The sequence below is a fragment of the Mus musculus genome, chromosome 18 (assembly GCF_000001635.26).
Source record: "Mus musculus strain C57BL/6J chromosome 18, GRCm38.p6 C57BL/6J".
Lineage (NCBI taxonomy): Eukaryota > Metazoa > Chordata > Mammalia > Rodentia > Muridae > Mus > Mus musculus.
Window position 1 is genome coordinate 13,707,132 of NC_000084.6, and position 20,527 is coordinate 13,727,658.

Consider the following 20,527-nt stretch of genomic DNA (forward strand, 5'->3'; position numbering starts at 1 on the left):
GTGCCTAGGCAGAACTCTGTTTGGAGGACAACTGTGTCTGCAGTCTCTTGTTCTTAATGAAGGCAACTCTCCCAGTGCTGTGGCAGCAGGCTGCCTTGGCGACATGGAAGCCAACAGAGCCAACAAGGCCCAGCCAAGGCAGAATGTGGCAGAGGTGATGAACACTTCCAGGGGGCGGGGAGGGAGGGGCTGCCGAACTGGCCATAGTGCCATCAGGCTGCCCTGGCTGGATGCTCCATAAAGCTGAGCTGATGGCAGTTCAGAGATGGCCATCTGTCGTCAACTCTGGGCCAGACAGAAAATAATGTAATGGCAGCTTGCTTACAACAGGGCTGTTGGAGGAGGAGCGGGCCCTAGAACGAAGAGGTGGTGCTCCCTTTAAATAGGGAAGTCAGCCATCGATACGAACATCAAGAAATTAATGGATGGAGAATTTTTTTGAAAACTGAGCTGTGGGGCAGTAGAAACTATTCAGATGCAAATAAAGTGTTTTCCACTGACTGCAGCTACTCCTGCAGCCCCGATTCTGGCCATATCAGCCACTCGGTTCTGGAAAAATCTGGCTACCAGGACACATGGTGAGGCAGTAAGGGCCAGACTTAGAAACAGGTGAGCCCAGGTTGTGTTTCGGAGCACACACACAGATTAGACATTTATTGGGACAAAATAGGTAATTGAAAAGGCATTTAACCCAAATAAGTTCACTGTGACAATAGCACTTTCCTTTCTGCATGCTTGCTTAATTTCTAGATGTAGTCTTATTAAAAAGCCAAATAAAAGGACCTCACATTAGGATGCATTGCGAATATGAGATAATTTTAAACTTTCTCCTTTATTCCTTTATTGCATTCATGGCAGAGAAAGACTGAGGGGAGGGGTGGCAAAGAGGAGAGTGACTTAGGGAAAGAGGGGGATAGAGAGGAGGAGGAAAGAGAGAGGACTGGAGAGAGGGAATATAATAATATCACAGTCAAGCCACGGTTAGATTACCTCTGCCCCATTTTTGTGTCTGACCTGATTAACTTTCTGCCTTCACTGGTAAGGCCAATCAATCCTGATTGAATTATCCAATATTAACAGCTGAAAGTGATCAAAACTAATGGTGAAAACACAGCACCAATCAATAAATCAATGCAAATGATTCGGTTCCTGGTGATCCGATCAAATAAAAGAGATAGATCAATTTAGCCACGGAGCAAATTAAGTGCAAGTCACTGTAGCACCAATTTGCTTCCAAAGCCGCACAGGCTCACAGCAGAGATGAAGCGATGAATGGGTAGGCCAGTTCCCGAATCATGCACTCATTTGACACAATTTATACTCTTGCAAATCTTGGCGTCTTCCTGATATGTTCAAGGGCTGACCAGAGCTATGCAGAGGCTCTGTGGCTTCAGGGGATGCAGCCCAGGGTAGCACAAAGGGGAGCCTGCTCTCCTCCACAGACAGTCCTAAGGGATCACTGCAGGACCAGATGTGCCAGGTCTCAACCGAGCGCGGGGCCAACACTTCCATCTGGGGCCCTCTGAAAGGAGACAAGGCAGGTGGGGGACTGTGACTTTTATAGTATGAGTAGGGATAATGACAAAAAACTTTAATGTCTGTGAGAAACAAAAAAATTAAGCACTTGAAATATACAGGAGAGTTGTGAGATGTGACAATAGCACTTTCCTTTCTTCGTGCTTGCTTAATTTCTAGATGTAGTTTTATTAAGAAAGCTTTTGGAAGGCCAAAGCAGAGTTACAAGTACGTTTTTTAGATTTGCTAAAAACAGGTTCCATTCTTCCTGCTCACTAGAAATTTCAGGTTCAGGTGGAGGGAAACATGAGAACAAAGTGAATAAAGTTTTCTTCGAACCACAGCCAGTCCCCACCTTGCTGTTTACAGAGCGGCAACAAGAACCCTCTGTCTTGGCCTTAACTGAAGGGAGTTGGCACACAGCTTTGAAATAAGATTCCTGGAAGCCAGCACCATTACTTGTCGAATTTGAAGCTAAAAAGGAAAACAAAATCTAATGCAAGATGCTTGACACTTGTGAAAAGAGAGCTTAATAATACGTATCTTCACTTAGAAACCAACTAACAGGGAACCCTCAGCAAAATATGATTGACTGAAAAATTATTCCAGCAAACTAAGACAACTTGGGAAGTTTCTGAGCTCTAGGGTAGAGATTTTCTTTCCATATAATTGGTCAATCTTGATTGTGCTTTCTTGGGTCAGCATTAGAGATGCAGGATGCTAGAGAAGACCTGGTCTGACTGTGTGATGTCTGCCTTCCTCACCAAGCTCTCAGCAGGTAAGGTACTTCCCAGGACTTCCCACAATAGCTTACATACCATGTCATGCAAGAATGATTTATCTGCATCATACCTTTCAAAGTTGACAGAAAATAAATTTTGAATTATTCTTGTTATCTCTTAATTGGCATCATGGTACATTTAAGAGATGGAATTGTGTTTTAATAAATATTTTAAAATCTCTATCTTAACTATAATCCAATAATGTCACTGGGCCTAGTGGACTTGTGATTCTGACCACTAACAAAAGACTCCTAAATGCCCCAATCTACCTACTTTAATCATCCGAAGCATATGATCTCAACCCTGAAAGACCAGCGTATGGCCAGTTAGCAAGGGACCCAATGAGCCATGTTTCAATACAATGCTGTTGTCCTGGTGTCCTGTCTCATATACAACAATTAATTTTTCTTTCAGAAATGTGACCATAAAACTCAAGCACTAATAAAACTGAGGTGTGAAAAATACGCATTAAAATTAGTTGACATGCTAGAAAAGTGATTTGAGAGGAAAATCAAACAGCTGCAGAGACGGTGACAAGTTATACTGTGGTGGCATCCCGAAGTCTTACTACATCTCCCCCAACACACCAGCTGCTCTCCCAGTGTGGAGACTCTGCAATCTCTGATGCACACCTAGCTGAAATGCTAGCATCGTCCAGAGTTTAGGCTGATTCATTCTACCCACTGTAAGAACTTTCCCAGTCTCCACTAAACCCTCAACATGATAGAACTTCCTTAGAAGACATGCAGGAGGAGGAGGGAGACTCCAACACTGCCACTCAATTGCAGGTTTCCAGGGGGGGGGGGGTGCCAACAGAACAGCGATTTCTGTGCTGTAAGACAGAGCTTTAAAATACTCAACCACAACATGAACCACTTGGATATGGATGTGTATTGAAGGGGAATCTGGAGTTACATATAGGGGGTTGTGAGCTGCCTGATACCGGTGCTAAGAACCAAACTCAGTCCTCTTAGAAGAGCAATAACTGCTCTTAACAGATGAGCCATCTCTTCAGCTCCACAAATTCTGTTAACAAACAAACAAAAGCTGGGCAGTGGTGGCACACGCCTTTAATCCCAGCACTTGGGAGGCAGAGATGGCTGGATTTCTTAGTTCAAGGCCAGCCTGGTCTATAGAGTGAGTTCCAGGACAGCCAAGAGTTCACAGAGAAACCCTGTCTCGAAAAACCAAACCAAATCAAACCCAACAAGACGAAACAAAAACAAACAAACAAAAAATAACCAACTAGAAAAAACAAAAAAATAAGACAAAACTATCCCCCACCAAATGAAATCATACTAAACCCCCTGAGATCTATGGGGAAACATGTGAGGCCTTGAACACATTCATTTATTTTCCAAATAATAAAATATTCTATTTCTTCAAATAATGAGCTTTTATTCGCAGATACCTTTGCCTTCCTGCCATGTGCCTTGACTAACATATCAGGTCTGTCTGTGTGTGTGGCTGCTGGTGAGCACTCCAGGAAAAGACAAAGATAACATTGCAGTAAGACTGAAGGACTGTGTATCTCTATCTCTGGACTTGCGATCAACAAGACAACAGGGTTGACCAAAGACCTTCACACTTACCAAGTAGTGTACGTCCCTGGTCCTACAAGGGGACTCCAGAGAAGGATGGTTCATGTTGCCTAACTAAACAAAGTGACAAGGAATGACTTACATTTGACTTGGCTTTGTATGTATTGTGAGTCAAAGTACACACCACGCTTTGTATTTATATACAGATGTGTCAATGTAACTGCACTCTCACACAACAACCTGGGATGCAGCTTTGTTTACCATTGGCTCCTCCACTAGTTACCTACTTGTCTAGTCACACACATGAAACATACTTATTTACAAGGATAACTAGAAACATACATGAAGGTAGATTTTTATATCTAAAAAGTAATGACTTTTTCCAAATCTGTTTTCATACTTCAACTGTGAAAGAGTGAAGGAGATGTCGCAAAAATCATTTCTGTACCACTAAGGGACATTCCACAGTGGTTAGTGAGCAACTCAGAATGTTTACTCTACACTTGCCCCAGTGTTCCTGTCCTGCAGTTAGAGGCAGAGAACTTGAATGATTTAAGATCTCTAACATAATTTCAATTCTTGGAGATTTAATTTCATGCACTCCTTCATAACTTTAATGCCATAAAAATCTAGGTAGGTTCAAGTGGCCTAAAATTTACATTTATTTTACATATCAAGGTACAAAGGGCATCAGCCCAATACACTGGCTGCATGCTTTTGTCAGGACAGTATTTCTACTGTCACCTTAATTTCAGTTCAATTACCCTGCATCCTGGCAATGAGAGGAACTTTGCTTTCTGTTTTCAATACAGGAAGTTAATCACCATTTAAAAACACACAATTTTCACTTTCTAAGGTAATATGGGTGCTGAAAGAATAGATGCATGAACTTCTAGAGTCAAATGTAAAAATATAGAGATACCATCAAAACTCAGAAATGTCAACTTCTGACCCGTTTTCTCCTGGTGTCCCTACAACTAGAGCCACAGCTATTACTGAGCATTTTAGAGCACAGACTTTCAGATATTCCCACGACTGGATTACAGCTTTCCAAACTACTGAATATAAAGTCAGTATTTTATCTCAGATTTGCAACAATTATCCTTACTAGCCATCGGGACTATTCTCATGTAAGGACTGGTACACACAGAAGCTGAGTATTGATGTCAAGAGCAGACATACATCTTTTCCAGCTCTGGACTCACATCCTAGTTTCAGTGACTGAGTTAGCGTCTTAAGTCTGATTTCATACGGCCACAAAGATCCAGAGGGTGGGTGTAGAGAGAGCAGTGTCTTCGAGAACATCTGCCTCCTAGGGACCCCTGTGGTCTCTGAGATACTTGTTGGTTATCTGTAAGGTCAAAACGATTCATTATAGTATTTAATATTATTTGTATAAAAAATATCTCCTCACCTCAAGAGGCTACAAGGAGGTGTACTGACTGCCTGGCCCCCTCTCCTGTTTAATACAGTTATCTTGAAGTTAGGGAAAGTAATGGACAACTATAGGAAATATCAATAGATAGTAACGCACAAGTTACAAGGAAGGGTTTTCAAGTAGTTTCTTAAGGATTCCCAGGACCAGAGAGCTGGAGAACAACTGTTTAACTGCAGGAAAGTGAAGACTGTATGTTTCTTGAAACCTCTTGTCTTTAAGGATGCATTTAAGTGTGTCTGATCTAGAGTAGGTCACAGATCACTCCCACCACAGTGCTGAGCTGTAGACAAAGTGTTTTGTGCACTGTGTAAAGGTTAGCCTCGTGTTATTCAAATGCTGATTTCTGTCCCCCACCCCCATACATTGTTTCAATCTGACAGCACATTGTAATGCTTATGTCAAGTATTTCCTGTCACAAGTTTATGTAAACAGTTCTTAACATATATTCTCTGCCTCGTCAATAAGAGCTGAATACCCGATGTATGGCAGAAAAGAGAATAGGGTGGGACTTCCACCACTGAGGGGAAGGGAGAGAGAGAGAGAGAGAGAGAGGTGGGGGGGGGGAAGAGAGGAGATTGAGCCTTGAGGCAGGGCAAAAGGAGTTGGTAAGAGTTCAGTTGGATCATGGAAGTGCCCTCAATGCACGTATTATTGGGATGTTGGCTGGGAGGTAGCTAGATTAGTTTAGGGGATTATAAGGTAGACTGCCAGGATATTGAGGTGAAGCTTGAAAATAAATCTTAGTACCTGTGTCACTATTGAGGAACAGAGAAATACAGCTGCCTTATTAATTTCTTGTATAGTTATATTAAAATGATCATTCACTATAAGCTTTCTCAGTGAAAGACACACCAGGTTGGAATCTGTGCATACAGTGCCCAAGTAGAAGTCTGATACAAACATTTAGATGCCACCTTGGCACCAGTCTCTGCACAAAGCCTATGACTTTCATCCTAAACTGTTACTTCATTTGTTTCAAATTTTACATACTAATCTTTTACCAAGCCAGAACAACCAAACCTCCTATGATCTTTTCTCTGACACAAGTTGCAATAAAACCAGTATTTTTTTTAAAGCAAGAATGGAAGGTTATTTTAGTATGATAAAAGTATGACTTGGGGCCGGGCGTGGTGGCCCACGCCTTTAATCCCAGCACTCGGGAGGCAGAGGCAGGCGGATTTCTGAGTTCGAGGCCAGCCTGGTCTACAGAGTTCCAGGACAGCCAGGGCTATACAGAGAAACCTGTCTTGGAAAAAAAAAAAAGAAATAGGAAAAGTATGACTTGGACTGTATTCCATGTTTATTGGCAGACACATGTGATAGGATCCAGTGTTTCAAAGGAACAAAATGTGAAAAAGAGATGTTAGTCCTCTTCCACTAACAATAATACAATTCAGTAGGTTCATTTATCTCCTAAATTCCATCTAACTTAGTTGCTTAGAACAATAACTGAGTAGAATAACCATAGCTTCTTTATTCTGATATACATAGCTCCTTTAAATCTTGCCTTACCAGAACCTCCCCTTTTCTTGGGCATAAAGATACCATAGAGGTAGCCAGAGGAGTGCAGATAAATTCTGTATTGCTTGGTCTTGGCTCTGGGTGTAGAAACCAAGCCCACAGCCATGTCAAGCCAAACAATAACCAGTAATATTCATAATAAGAGATTTCAAATGTGGCTCCATTTCTTCCATAGGAACCAGCAAGATTTAAAAAAATTTAATCATGATAATATTCTTACTCTTTTTTTTTTTTAAGATGCAAAAGGTATTGAAAAAGTTATGTTCTTCTAAATGAAATTTCTGGAATAGAATCCATGTTTCTTTGTCTTTGTTTTTACTTCTTTTTTGGTGTCTTTATGACCTTGTATTTCCTCTTTGTTGGGCTGGCCTTGAACTTGTGACATTGGGATTATAGGTATGTGTCAACTTATCCTTTGGATCTTTTTCTCTCTCCTTTTCCCATTTTCTGTGATGCCTGGATTAATCCAATGCCTTGAGCATGGCAGCAAGTACTCCACTGCTGAGCTACAGCCTCAGCCCCCTGACTCCTTAACTATTATTTCTGAAAGTCATTCAAGCAACCATAGGTTTTGTTTTATAGCTTATATTTATACCTATAATTTTATGTTCACCTTATGACAACCTGTGAGTATAAAGTTTGTTTCTTTTTCTTCACATTTGAGGTTCAGAGAAGTCGTGGACCTTTACATCTAACAAAAGGTACACCCAAGGTCCAAGCTAACTTTTTGGGGTGCCCAGACTTCAACTCTAAAGCTGTGGTTTCAGTACTAATTATTCAGCTGCCTGATGTGGAACAAATACATCCTGGACAAAAGACCCTTTCCAGTGTTCAACCTTCTGGATAACGATGGCTGGCTATCCATCCAGCATGGCTCCCAGGGGGAAAGAACATGAATAAAACAAGGCTTGGGAGAGCGAGCTCAGACAAGTGAGGGGAATGATCCCACAGTGCAGTAACCCAACCCCTACATCCTTCACACTGGGTCAGAAGGTCCAATTACAGTTCTCTTCTAGTTCTTTTTATGATTGACAGCAGCCAGAGGCAAAATTATTTTGGTGTCTATTAATCTTGTCTCTAATTTCCCCTTTGCCCCCAAACACAAGAACATCATGGTGGTCCAGGGGAAGAGAGATTCTCAGTCCATAGTTAAAATGTCCCATAAGAGTAACAAGTAGGCTCAACCCTCAGCCTTCCTCACCAGGCCATTACCTGTAGCTCTGTTTGGAAGAAAAACTTCTGTGGGCATTGTGTGCAGTCATAGATCTTGTCTTCTTGTCCATGGGCAGAGAATATATGCTGTTGCAACTTGTTAGCTTGAACAAACACTGAAATAACAAAGAGATGGGAGCTTGGGTTACTGAGTTCCGCTATATCCTGTGCTCATGATTCTGCACACACAGACAACAGGGTGAAGGGCACACCTCCAGGCATGCCTGGCTCCTGACCCCTGGGGAGAGTAAGAGTCATAGCTGCTCATGGTTGGATCTCTGGCTTCCATTAAGATGCACTCTACCTAGCACCTAGCTCAGCCCAAAGAGTAATGGTTCACAGAGTCCCTGCTCCTTGTAAATCTTTGCAAATAAAAGCTGTGTGTCAAATGCATAGCTCTGTCTCATAAGAAATGACTCCTACTTCACAGCAACCCACAGGTTAAGAAATCATGACTGCTCAATCCCTGTTTATTGTATTTGCCTAAAGTTATAGCTAGCAAACAGTTCTCTATTTAAATGTGTTAATGCTAAAAATGATATCCCACAGCTACTCTGGGGCACTGTCTATAAATGTGCAACAGAACGGCAGGTAAATTCTCTTTGGATACTTTAAGATCAACTCGGCCTACACATGGAATGCAAGGGTTTCAATAATATAAACATGTTCAATTTTAATGACTACAAAACAAGGCCCTAAGACTGTGTAACAGTTTACCTAGGAGACATACTATTAATAATTAAATTGTATATGCCAGAGGCGCTGTTTGGGCTGGCAGAGCTGACTTCTGACGGATGCTTGGTGCACTGTGACCTAAAAAAGTTTGCATCTACAATATTAATCTGTATAGGCAGGGAGAGGATTTATTAAAGATGCTGGCATTTGACTTTGACTCCACTCTGATCATTAAAATTATTCTAATTGCCAGCCAACCTAACATCATATTACAGTATTGTTCTTGTGAGTCATACATTTTAATAACATTTCTCATTACCTTAAAGAAACCTCTCAGCTTTTCTTTTCCCGACATGTTTTACATTGGAAGGTTTTATTTTTCCTAATTGTTATTTCCAAATGACTCCAAGATACAATCAAACAATTGACATCTGTTTGTACAGAGATCCAGGCGGTTCCTGATGTGGCTTTGTTTCCTTACTAGCTCAACAAAAAGAAATGGGATTTTATCCAGGTTTGCAACTTATGTCCATATAACATCCTATATTTTATGGGGCTCTGGCTACAACACGAAAGAACTATTTTATTGTAAGATTTAATTGTGGAGACCTTTGGCCTACTCTTCTTTTAAACAGAATTACCAGGTACCTAGACAAAGGACCTTGACTCTTGACTCTGTGCATCTTAAATACATGGTGAGAGCCTAACAATAGCTTTAATAAAATAAAAATTTGGAAGAGTAAACAAACTCAACAGAGAGAAACATTAGCAGATGGGATGAGTACGTGAAGGCCAGTGTTAACGATATAGTCATCCACATACTTAGGGTGTTACTAGTGAGAGGTACGAGGGCCTATGGCCCATGTTCCCATTTTATATAGAATACAAATCTACAGGCTGAATTCAGTGAAGGTAACTAATTAATCTGCAGACAGAGAAATTTCCTTTGAGGTCAAGATATCTACACATTCCTTCTTTCCATTGATGTGCTTGGCCACCATGTGCCAGACACAGGTGAGATGATCACTGAGGATCATAAGTAGCCTTGACCTTAGGGTGACAGCAGAAAATGTGTGAACATATTTCAGTGCTCATGGGCTTTGAGGAATAAATTCTAAAGTGTATGTATGTCTCTATCTCTCTCTGTCTCTCTCTTTCTCTCTGTGTGTTAATGTTTCTGTGAATATGTGTGTGTGTGTGTGCACACTCATGTGTGTGGTTAACCCTGACAACTGTACCACTGTAACATCTGATACAAATTTTCTAGGATCATATATTTCTATCAACTTTTAAAATCCAATCTCACAAAAAATAAACATCTCTAATCTGTATACTATTTCAAAGAAGTATTTTATTTACACACACACACACACACACACACCTTTATAAAGAAGTTATAAAATTATCCAGGTTGAGGTCACATATGTGGGGGCACTGGGACCACATATTTTAATTGAATATCGAGTGACTCAAAAGCAGCCAGACTTTGGTAACCTTTTAACATCCAGAGGAAGAGGAGTGAACCCAAAGTGGATGTCGTTTTCCGAGTGGGAAAGTGTAAACTTGGGCAAGAACTCGAAATGCCATTCGTTCATCCTGACAGTTAACCTTCCCGCCCGGCTCAGTCTCTAAAGCAGACTGCAATCAATAATGCTAATCAGCAGAAATCAAACATCTTCCCCCAAATTGAACAGCAGTCGTTGCTGTAAAAGGCCAAGCAGTGGGAAGTACGCTTGGAGGAAGGACACAGTGGGGTCAGCGCACACACAGGCTGAGATTTTGCTTTAAGAAGTTCCTTACCTGTGAAACAGACGGGGCACTTGAAGGTACCACCCATCCCTTCGAAGCTGTGCTCTATCAGGTGACACTGAAGTTTGGCGGGGGAGTCAAAGGTCTGGCTGCAGAGTTTGCACTCATGGTTCAGCCCTTCATCTGTTGAGGAAAGCACATTGACAGAAGAGGTCAAATCTACCGTCTTTGTGATAGAGCCAGGATACCTCTCATCGCAAGCCCTTGCTATAGCCAAATATAGATGCAGACTCATGTGTAGCCACACACCCTGTAATGCCTGCTCCGTATATGTGTAATAGTGATTTCTTACATTATTATGGAGTTTATAGAAATTTACAAAAAAATTAAAATTTAAAAGCCAAAAGTCAGAAATCAGATTTTACTTTGAGGCTTTTAGTGTGTCGATGCCAAGGTTTCTGTTTTAATGATCATGATTTTATGGGCTCTATATTTCCAAAGACCTAAAATAAAGAACCAATAGGAGAGTGGAATGGCTTCTTCCTCAGTACTTCTCTGCGTTGCCTGGAAGACTGTAGAGAGAGGCTTCCATCCCTGACCCCAGGATCTCTGTGGCACACTTCTGAAACAGACCTTACTGGGGCAGCCTGCTCTGGCGAGTCTGTAGCAGAACGCTTCACTTTATGGACGTTCTTCCCTCTGCTTCTCAGTCCTAGCCCATCATATCCAACCCCAGGTCACTGTTCGTTTAGCTTTGCTTGACAGGTCTAATTTTGTCCCAGGCTTCTCTTCACCTGTCTATCTCATTTCCACTTTTCTGAGATCCGGCTCACTTTTGACAAGTTTTAGATCATTAGACATCAGAAGTTGGTAGAAGAACAATTCTGATTGGCTGACAATTGCTGTATTAAGAGTTCCCAGTCCAGCGAGGGAGCATTGCCTTCACTAAAACTAGCACAGCCTGGCGAACGATCCAGCTTTCTGTGGTTCCTGAACTGTTCTACATGTCTGCAAATGTGAATCCATGCAACCTTGCAACAACTCATGAGTAATGCTATTCTTATGCCCACTTGACAGATGAGAAAGGCATGATCCAGAGAATGTAGAACTTTTCTCTGAGTCAGAGAGGCTAACAATTAAAGGAGTCAGAACTTAGACATCGGCAGTTTTGTCTCTGGGTTCATGAACTTATAAACAAGCTATGCCACACACCTGCTATCCCCAAGATGACTTGTTAGGAAGAGCAAGGGTCAGAGGCTATACTCTGACCTTCCCATTATTAGGCAATATGTCTACCTTCTATCTGTAAAAATTAGAGATGTTCATAAGAGGTAGACATGCTAGGACCAAGAGCAGGAGATATATTTACACTCAGGGAACAGCAAATTTAAACCAAAATACTGAAAACAAAGGCATTTCCCTCCACTCAAAGGCTAATCTCCGTGTAGGTGCTTCACTAGTTGAGCTCTGACAGTACGAAGGTCCAATTACAAAGGGAATTGTTATTAGCTAACTAGGAGTGAAATCATGCTATTTGTATTCCTAATCTTTCCTCTCACACAAGTGTGAGTCTTCAGAAGCAGAGGACAAGAATTTGTACAAGGAGAACTCAAAGCACTAATTAAGCCCCCAGTACAGTCTACATTTCACAGGAGATAAAAACCCACTCTGTATTTGGGTGGCACAGCAAACTCCTTGATTATAATTATGTAAGAAGAAGTTTAATTGTGCCTACTGACATGACAAGGGGTTATACAAAAAGCTTTAGGGATTATGTAAGATCAATTGTTCTTTTTTTAATTCCCTTCTTTTCTTTTAAATCTTAAAGTCACCAAAAATTTCCTAGATTTCAGTCATTAAGAGATATAAAGAACACTATTTATTGCAGAGAACTGAATCAAATATAACCAGAAGTATTTGCCAAGTTTTAAAATTTCTTGAATACTGTATAACTATATGTTGAAGAGTAAGAGAATATTTAAGTTTTAATGTTACAACACCAATTAAAAGTTACGTCTACTTTTTCACATTGTGACCAATAAGTACATTCGGGAAAAATAGCAATTAATACTTTTCTTCCTTCCCATTTCTTTTTGTCCATGAGAGCCAAGGAGTAGGCTTGTATGGAGCCTGGGTTCCTTGACAATCAGCCTGTTAAGTCACGTGACCAGTCTTGCTGCAGTCTTTCATTGAGAACAGGCTGACTGTGTGTGTGGACATAAAGGGAATTCGGCAAGTTAAGATGCTTTTGAATGTGATAGTCCCCCTTTTGACTACTCACGCTTTGTATGTAAAATTAACAAAACAAAAGATGTGTTTGAGTGCAAGAAACACGTCCTCACCCATCTTCTCTTTTTTTCTAGCCCAGAGTAAAGCAGTCTCCCCAAAGCTAAATAATTTAAATTTAGTCAAATGAAACAAGAATGGCGACAGTCAGTCGTGCAGTGACTTCTGTGTCACTAGCGCAGACTCATTCTTCACAGATTCTACCCTTTGTTTGCGGACTGATTAAGTAATACCCATGACAGCAATCATAGCAAGCATTCTTGAGAGCTATTTTTACAGTTTTAAAGCACATTACACTATTGAAAAAATATTGCAAGTTCAATTTCCTATTTGTAGGTTAAACAGTGAGGTTTTTTTTTTTCCCCAATAAATGGATCTCCAAGTTATCTGACTAGGAGAAAAATACATCAATTACTCCTCAGCCACCTCATCCAGAATCGATGTTCTAGTAGACAGTACGAATCCTCACCCGTGCCGGGCGGTGGCGGTGCACACTGTTAATCCCAGCACTTGGGAGGCAGAGGCAGGCGGATTTCTGAGTTTGTGGAGAGTCTGGTCTACAGAGTGAGTTCCAGGACAGCCAGGGCTACACAGAGAAACCCTGTCTCGAAAAAGCAAACAAAAAAAAAAAAACCCAAAACAAACAAATAAAAGACTCCTTACCTGTCCCTTTGTTCTCTCCCCTCATCACAGTTCCTCCTCCCCACCCCCCACTGTGGTCCTCACTGTGGATCATCATCACAGGGCCGGCTCTAGGGCAAGCAGCTCTAGGGCATCAACACAGGGCTGGCTCTAGGGCAAGCAGGTAAGGGCTGCATTAAATACACTTCTCATTTGTCACGTGACCTGCAGACAGCTCCAGGGGTGATCGTGGTTTAAAGGGGGCACAGTGGATAACTGAGAAACCAAGACAGCTAGGGTCTGTGAAGCTTGCTGCTCTGGCTGATTCCATTTGGGGGAATCAGGAAGTAGAGGCTCTGGCTGGAGCTGAGCTGGTGGTAGTGACCCAGCTCCTCAGTGACCCATTGCTCATAGTTAGGTTCTTTGTCCTAAAGTCCCCACAATTTCTCCAAATCTGGATCACCAGCTGAGAAGCAATAATCCAAACACAAGAGCCTAGGAAGTCAAGACAGGGACCCAAACAACTATGTCTACTGCTGGCTAAACACTTTCTTTCTTTACTAAGAAGGGGAGACAGAGATTTGAGAATTCCAATACAACTCCTTGATAAGGAGAATTGCAAAAGCAGCTTCATTTAGAGGCCCTGCTGTATTTGCCCTCGTGAGTTCTGGGTTCAGCTATGTGGTCACCAGCTCCATCTCACTGTTAAAGAGCTGAAAACCTATAGTGTAGAGGAGTATATCTGCATTAAAGGCCATTTCCTTGCAAAAAGCTGTTCCTTCCAGCAGCTGATGCTCATGAGGTGATACTAGCAACACCTCCAATTTCAATTTCAAGTGGGATGTGCCCTGAAGCCAGAACTTGCACCTTGCTTCCTCCCCCTTAAAGGTGCCAAAGAGCTTAAAAATTCAATCAAAATCACCATTTCTTCTCTCTGGAAAGGTAGCAGCTGACAGTAATTGGATAATACAGCCTGCCTCATTTATTAAAAAGAGATTCAGAGTCAATTGACTTAATAACCATTACAATATTTCATTAAGGCTATAATAGGCTAGCACAGCCCTATTTTTTTATGAAGAGTTATAGGTGGGATCTCTGGATGAAACTTCTAGACACTTCCATCCATGTTTTCTGCTTATCTATATTCTCCAGATTTTCTACAATACTTGTAGTTTATCTCTGTATGTTACTCTGAAGGAGGAAGGGAAGGAGGGTGATAGGGGAGGGAGAGGGAGAAGGGGCCTTTCTGTGTCCTATCAATAAAGATCGATTACAACATTGGACTTTTCACAGCTAAAAGGTTGATAGAAAATGTGCAAAATGATGGCATCTAAAAAAAAAAATACAAGTGTTGCACATTATGACTGGAAGATATTCTAGTCTAAAAACCATGACAGCGTAAATCAGTGCTAGGAAAGGGAAAATAAGACCACAGAGTGCAAATTAGTCAGCCAAAGAAGAGGGATCAGCCTCAGCCTGGCTCACTTCACAGGGCACAGAGCTTCCCCAAAGCTTGCACTGTGGCAGTTGTGTGGGTACCCAGTGACATGGGTAAAATGTCAGAGTGGCCTTCTCCTTACTGAGCACATACTAGAGGCTGATGCTGGCTACCTAGTGCAAGGTAGTACCAAGGATGCTTAAGCATAATTGAGAAATAATGTCACATGTATAGAAGTCGGAGCTAAAACAATTATTTTCATTTGCTAATCTTTGTGTAACCTGGAACATAAATGTAAACAAGAATCAAGTCTACAAAAGAGTCTCATACTCATGTAAATATTTATTCCCACATTAAACGTTCCAAGGAAGGGGTCTGCATATGCAATTGCTGTGCTACCTCATTGCCTGAGGGAGAAACAGGAAGAATTATAGTGAACTTTCTGCTCCAAGAAAACACTCCATTCTCAACCAGAGCCAGCTCAAAGGCAAGTGTTTCTTTCTCTCCAAAGTCTATCCTGGACCCACGTGACTCTTAATCAGTTGTGCCACAGCAAAGATCTAACAGTCACCATTTGGCTGCTCAAGCACACCTCAAGTTATAGGTTCCACCATGGCCACTGTGAGTCTAACACAGGACTCTGACATTTTAGAATGAGCTTTACACAATGACGGCCTCCTCAGCAGCTTACAGACCATGTGCTCGAGTTTATACCCCCTTTCCTCCAATAAAAAACCAAAAATCTAAAGCAGTTGTAAGCAAATGTTCAGTGGCTGCGTTACATGCTGCTGGTATCTTAGAAACCTCTGGGAACCTGGTTTACCTATCTCACCGATACCAGGACCATTGCTGAGGGCCGATTTGTAAGGGTTTATAAGGGGAACTCTTCTATTTACCCTTGACCCTGGCTGGAAGGATTCTTTTCACATTCTTCTACTACAGAAATCTATAGGCTAAAATCACCCCCCATGCCCCATTATCACATGACAGGGGCTATCCTTGAAAAGCTCTGACCTGACAGGACGTGAACTCAGCCCTCAGAATCCAAGCAGAGAAACCAGATGCCCCGAAGTTGTAATTTGTGCCCCCAGTTCAAATGTGCGCACCACTCTATGCTTACACACATTATTTTTTAAAATCCGAGAAAACCATGCCCTAGACCAATTCCCAACACCCGCTGTCGCCCCACCATGCTTCGCCTTGCTGCTTCCCTGAGTTAATTTCCAAGCACACATTTATAAGCCAGGGGTCTGAGGACTAACAAAGCAAAGGCATACATGACAAACCCAGCCCTCGGCTAAACAGGCTCACCCTGGAAATCAGGGCTAGAAAAATAGGCAGCCAGAACTGCAATTTGCCACGCACACAGTCATCCCATTCTTTCTCGGGTCCCTGGCACTCTGGCCACAATAATTTGTTGCATTACACATTACACATATTTCACAACTGTAACATAAACACACCAAGGTGCTAATTTGGCAGTGGAGAATACGGCCTAGGCTTTCAAGTCCGCTGGTAGATTAGTCATTAAGCCCCTGAAGTAAGGCAGAATAGGAGAGAACCGAACAGTATATGAGTGTTTCTTTTTCCGTCACACCAGTTAGGAAGTTCTGGCCTTATTTATTCTGTGGAACAATTTAAGATGAAAATGAACATTGCCTGACCGGTACTTTCAGAACGCTTTTTCACTGGCAATATGGTGAGATTTGCTTCTGTCAGTATTCCCAAGCCATTGAGAAAGGGCATGAAATATTAAGGACAGGACGTCTGACAACACATAAAGGAAAGAGCCTGGAGAATCCGAGCAACCAAACACCAGTGGCTTCTATGCACAAAGTACCTAAGCCACGGGCGTCTCAAGGAGAGCTGAACACTATGTATCCCTTATGTCTAAGCCACATCATACTGCGAGGAGACTTGCAAGGTGCAAGCGTCCGTGGGACTCATGCCTGAGGATTTTATTTGTTTGTTTGTTTGTTTGCCAGTAGTCTAAACATTGCAATACTTTTAGACTTTTTAAGCAAAGCCACTGGTTCTGACACTGTTGTTTCCTGTCTTGAACTTCTCATTATCAGCAGGATGGGAGCAGGAAATGATTCAACAGGGGTAGGCTGCACAGTACCCAGCAGAATTCGAGAGCCCAGAGGCTGCCCAGGGACCCATAAACATCAGCAGCTTGGAAACTCGCAGGGGGTCCAGGTGGATGGGGCAGGGAAGGCAGGAAGGGGGATTTTAGCTGCTCTGAGATGCAATGCTGTCCAATGTCGTGGCTGTTATTACCATTTGTGTGCACGAATTAGAATATTCTCACGGAGGAGGAAAACATTGGGATGTTGTTTAAACTATAATAAAACAAAACAAAGAAACATTGAAACGGGAGCTCCGCTCAAAGCTTGCCGTACTCAGCACTTGGCAGTGCTGTTTTGGCAGAAATGGGGGCCAAGAACAAGCACACCAAGAAAGATCACTTCCCAACCTGACCGATGCCCTGGCCTTGCCAGTGATTTCTTTTCCTCTTTGTGTATTTAAACATGGGTCTCACAGCCAAAGTCTTGGTGCAAACATGGAGTTACAAAAGAGATCTAAAGGGAGAAAACTTTACTCTTAAATGCTTTGATTAAACAGCAAAAGTTACTGGAAAAAGCCCCATGAAAGCTTTGTAGTGAGCTCCCTCCGTCCGCCCCCACAAAAGCACGCTAAAGCAAGCTAAGAAGAAATCAGGACACACTCCTTATCCGATACACTGGAGCCTGGAAACAGCTCCTGACAGTGTTTGCTTCATGAGCAAACCTGACTTCATTTCCCAGAACCGGGTACAATGGCAGGCACGAGGGCTGCAGAGAGGACATGGCAGCTAAGAGCCCATACTTGTCTTGCAGAGGGCCTGGGTTCAATTTCTTGTACCCATATCAGGAGGATTACAACAGTTTGTAATCTGACACTTGAGACCTCAGTGGGCACCTGCACCTGAACTCTTGTAAACACACACACACACACACAGACACACACACACACACACACACACACACAGATAGTGAGAGAGACCAAGAGACCGAGAGAGACAGAGACAGACAGAGACTTAAAATTTCTTTAAAAAGCATTGGATGTGCTAGACCGTACTTGTAACCCCAGTGCTAAGGGAATAGAAACAGGTGATTCTTAAAGTTTACAGGCCAGTTTGCTCTTAGTCCCAGTGAGACACCCTGCCTCAAAGGACAAGGTGACTAGTTCCTGGAGAACATCTAAGGCTGACCTCTGGTCTCCTCACTCACGAGCATCTTCCCCCCCCCGGCCCCACCCACACAGTTGTACAGTAAAATAAGCTCAATGCAAACAAATGTGCAAGGAAAGAAGTGGGAATGGAGAATAGCGAAGCTTGAAAGGCACCTGACAGGTTTGCAGAAATGTTTCCTGCTCTCAGAAACCTGCTTCTGGTTACAAAGCTTTGGCCAAGTCTACTTCTGCATCAGGTGGAAAACATCCAGTTTCCATGAAGGATACTGGAAAAAAACTCTCTATTGAAAAAAGTTTCTCTTTACCTTGTTTTAAGTCTCTCTCTCTCTCTCTCTCTCTCTCTCTCTCTCTCTCTCTCTCTCTCTCTGTCACTATCTCTCTCTTGTGCCTAAGGGCACAAGTACAAGATCAAAACCCTGACCTGCATTTTGCAGAGTGAGTTTGGTGTCCTGTGAAATCAGAGATAGGGCTCTTCACTACTCAATAATGCTCTTCTCCATTTTCCTGCTAGGCCCAGGAGAGACTCTTGTGAGCGAGGGGATCTTCCAGCTAAGGCGTCATGGGAGTGATGTTTTACCAATTCATACAAAACTGCAAGATGCAGAAGGGCACGGTACGCTTTGATTCAGTGATCCATGCTGCAACCTGACAACCATATGTATGGGCCATACATAAACAGGACACTTTTTGCCATAGGTCACAGGGAAGTCTCTGTACTATATTCCATGACAGAAAAACAAGGATCCTTTCTTTTGTGGTGTGTGTTAGTATGGGCAAGTGTATATCTGTGTGCACAAGTACAGGTATGCCTTTGTGTGTACTTGTGTGGTGTGTGTGTGCGAGTGTAAGCAGAGGTCACCCTTGGCTTCCTCAGGAACTCTATGTACCTTGATCTTTGAGACAGGGTTTCTGACTAACAACAGGACTGATGGCTGGCCAGCTAATCCCAGAGCTCTGTAGTCCTGATAAGGGTGTACCATCACATCTATTTAAGAACATATGTTCTAGGGTCTAAAGTCAGATCCTCATGCTTACAAAAGAACCAGTGTGCTATCTTCCAGGGTCTAAACAAGCTTTCCCAACAGTTGATATTCCTAAAATACAATGTGCCATTCTCTTAATTAAAACAGTCATATGGATTTATCATGCCGTTTGCACGCAGATTCTCTTGTTTGACATCAAATTCCTATCAATGTCTTTGCCTGTAGGTCTTCTGGTTGTTGTAGCAGCATAGGTAAATTCACCTTCAAGCACTGAGCCAAGCCAAGCTAAGCAAAGCAAAGCAAAGCAAAACAGAAAAGGAAAGGAAAGGGAAAAAGAAAAACAAACAACAACAAAAAAAAAAACAAGCCTAAAACATAACTGATAACATTGGAAGGGTTCATGCATAATAAACTAAATGCAACCTGCTGGGTTGTGAAATCTGTGGGGAAAACATCCTTGAGAACCAAGAAGTGCAGCAGTCAGTACTCACCCACATGGCAGTGGGCAGCCGTGGCAACTGGGGGCAGAAACGGCATCTATCAGGAATGTTTCTGCAGTGCCTGGGTGTTGGGTTTGCGCTAAGGGTCAGGGCCTTTTCTTATGCTTCTTAAAAAAAAAAAAAAAAAAAAAAAAAAAAGAAGAAGAAGAAGAAGAAGAAATCTTCTGCTGCTTGGCGTAAAGCCACTAGCTATGTGGAAAACATCTCTAAACACTGAAAAGCTGTTTGTCTTTGTTAGAAAGCACAGCCTGGTACTGCGGATGATTAAAAACAAAATAGACAGAAAAAGAAATATAAACCAGACAAAGGAGATGAAGCGAGGGACCACAGTCTCTGCAAACACTTCCTGAATACCCTCAGGTTAAGGAATGAAGACAGGTGGGCATTTTTAAGAGGGCATTTTTACATTTTTAATTATGTGCATGTGTGTGCAACTGTGGGTAGGTGTGTGGCATATGAGTACAGGTGCCATCTGAAGTGGGAGTTACAGGTGAATGTTCAGCCACACCAGAGCTGGAGAGCAAACACTGCTCCTCTCTGGAAGAGCAGCAAGTGCTCTTAACTACTAAGCCAGCGCTCCAGCCGCATTGAATGAATTGCTTTTACTTTGTTTGCTGGATTTCCTGCGTGTGATGTCCATGCATCACACGCGTGCCTTGTCCCTGGTGCTCAGAAGAGGCTGTCCGATCCCCTGGAACTGGAGCTACAGACACTTGTGAGGCACCGTGTTGCCATTCAAAACTGAACCTGGGTCCTTTGCAGGAGCAGCCAGGGCTTTTAACTGCTGAGCCATCTCTCTGGCCTCTGCTTTGGCATTGTTGAAGCTAATTGTCCTTGTAAGAAACTATTTCATAAGAAACTCTCTGATTGATTACTTAGTGCAAAGCTGACATCTTTGCCTTACGATGGTGTTTAGAATCTAACTTTATCCCAAACTACAAATTGTGTCTGTGATGGCACAAGTGCTTGGAAGGGGATGGGTTTTCCTCTTCCTCCTGGCAGGCAAACCATTAAGCAAGAAAATGTGGAGGA

At 42.3% G+C, this 20,527-nt stretch overlaps 1 protein-coding gene across 4 annotated transcripts in view; it reads right to left on the bottom strand.

Annotated features, from left to right (window-relative positions):
* The window catches only part of Zfp521 (zinc finger protein 521), a 285,737-nt gene that overhangs the window by 20,119 nt on the left and 245,091 nt on the right, over positions 1 to 20,527 (bottom strand). For all 4 annotated transcript variants that reach the window (XM_006525819.3, NM_001360804.1, NM_145492.4 and 1 more), the window contains 2 exons: positions 10,485 to 10,616; positions 8,010 to 8,125 (listed from right to left, as the gene is read on the bottom strand). In XM_006525819.3, the coding sequence (XP_006525882.1) occupies positions 8,010 to 8,125; positions 10,485 to 10,616 (248 nt within the window). The remainder of the gene's footprint in view (positions 1 to 8,009; positions 8,126 to 10,484; positions 10,617 to 20,527) is intronic.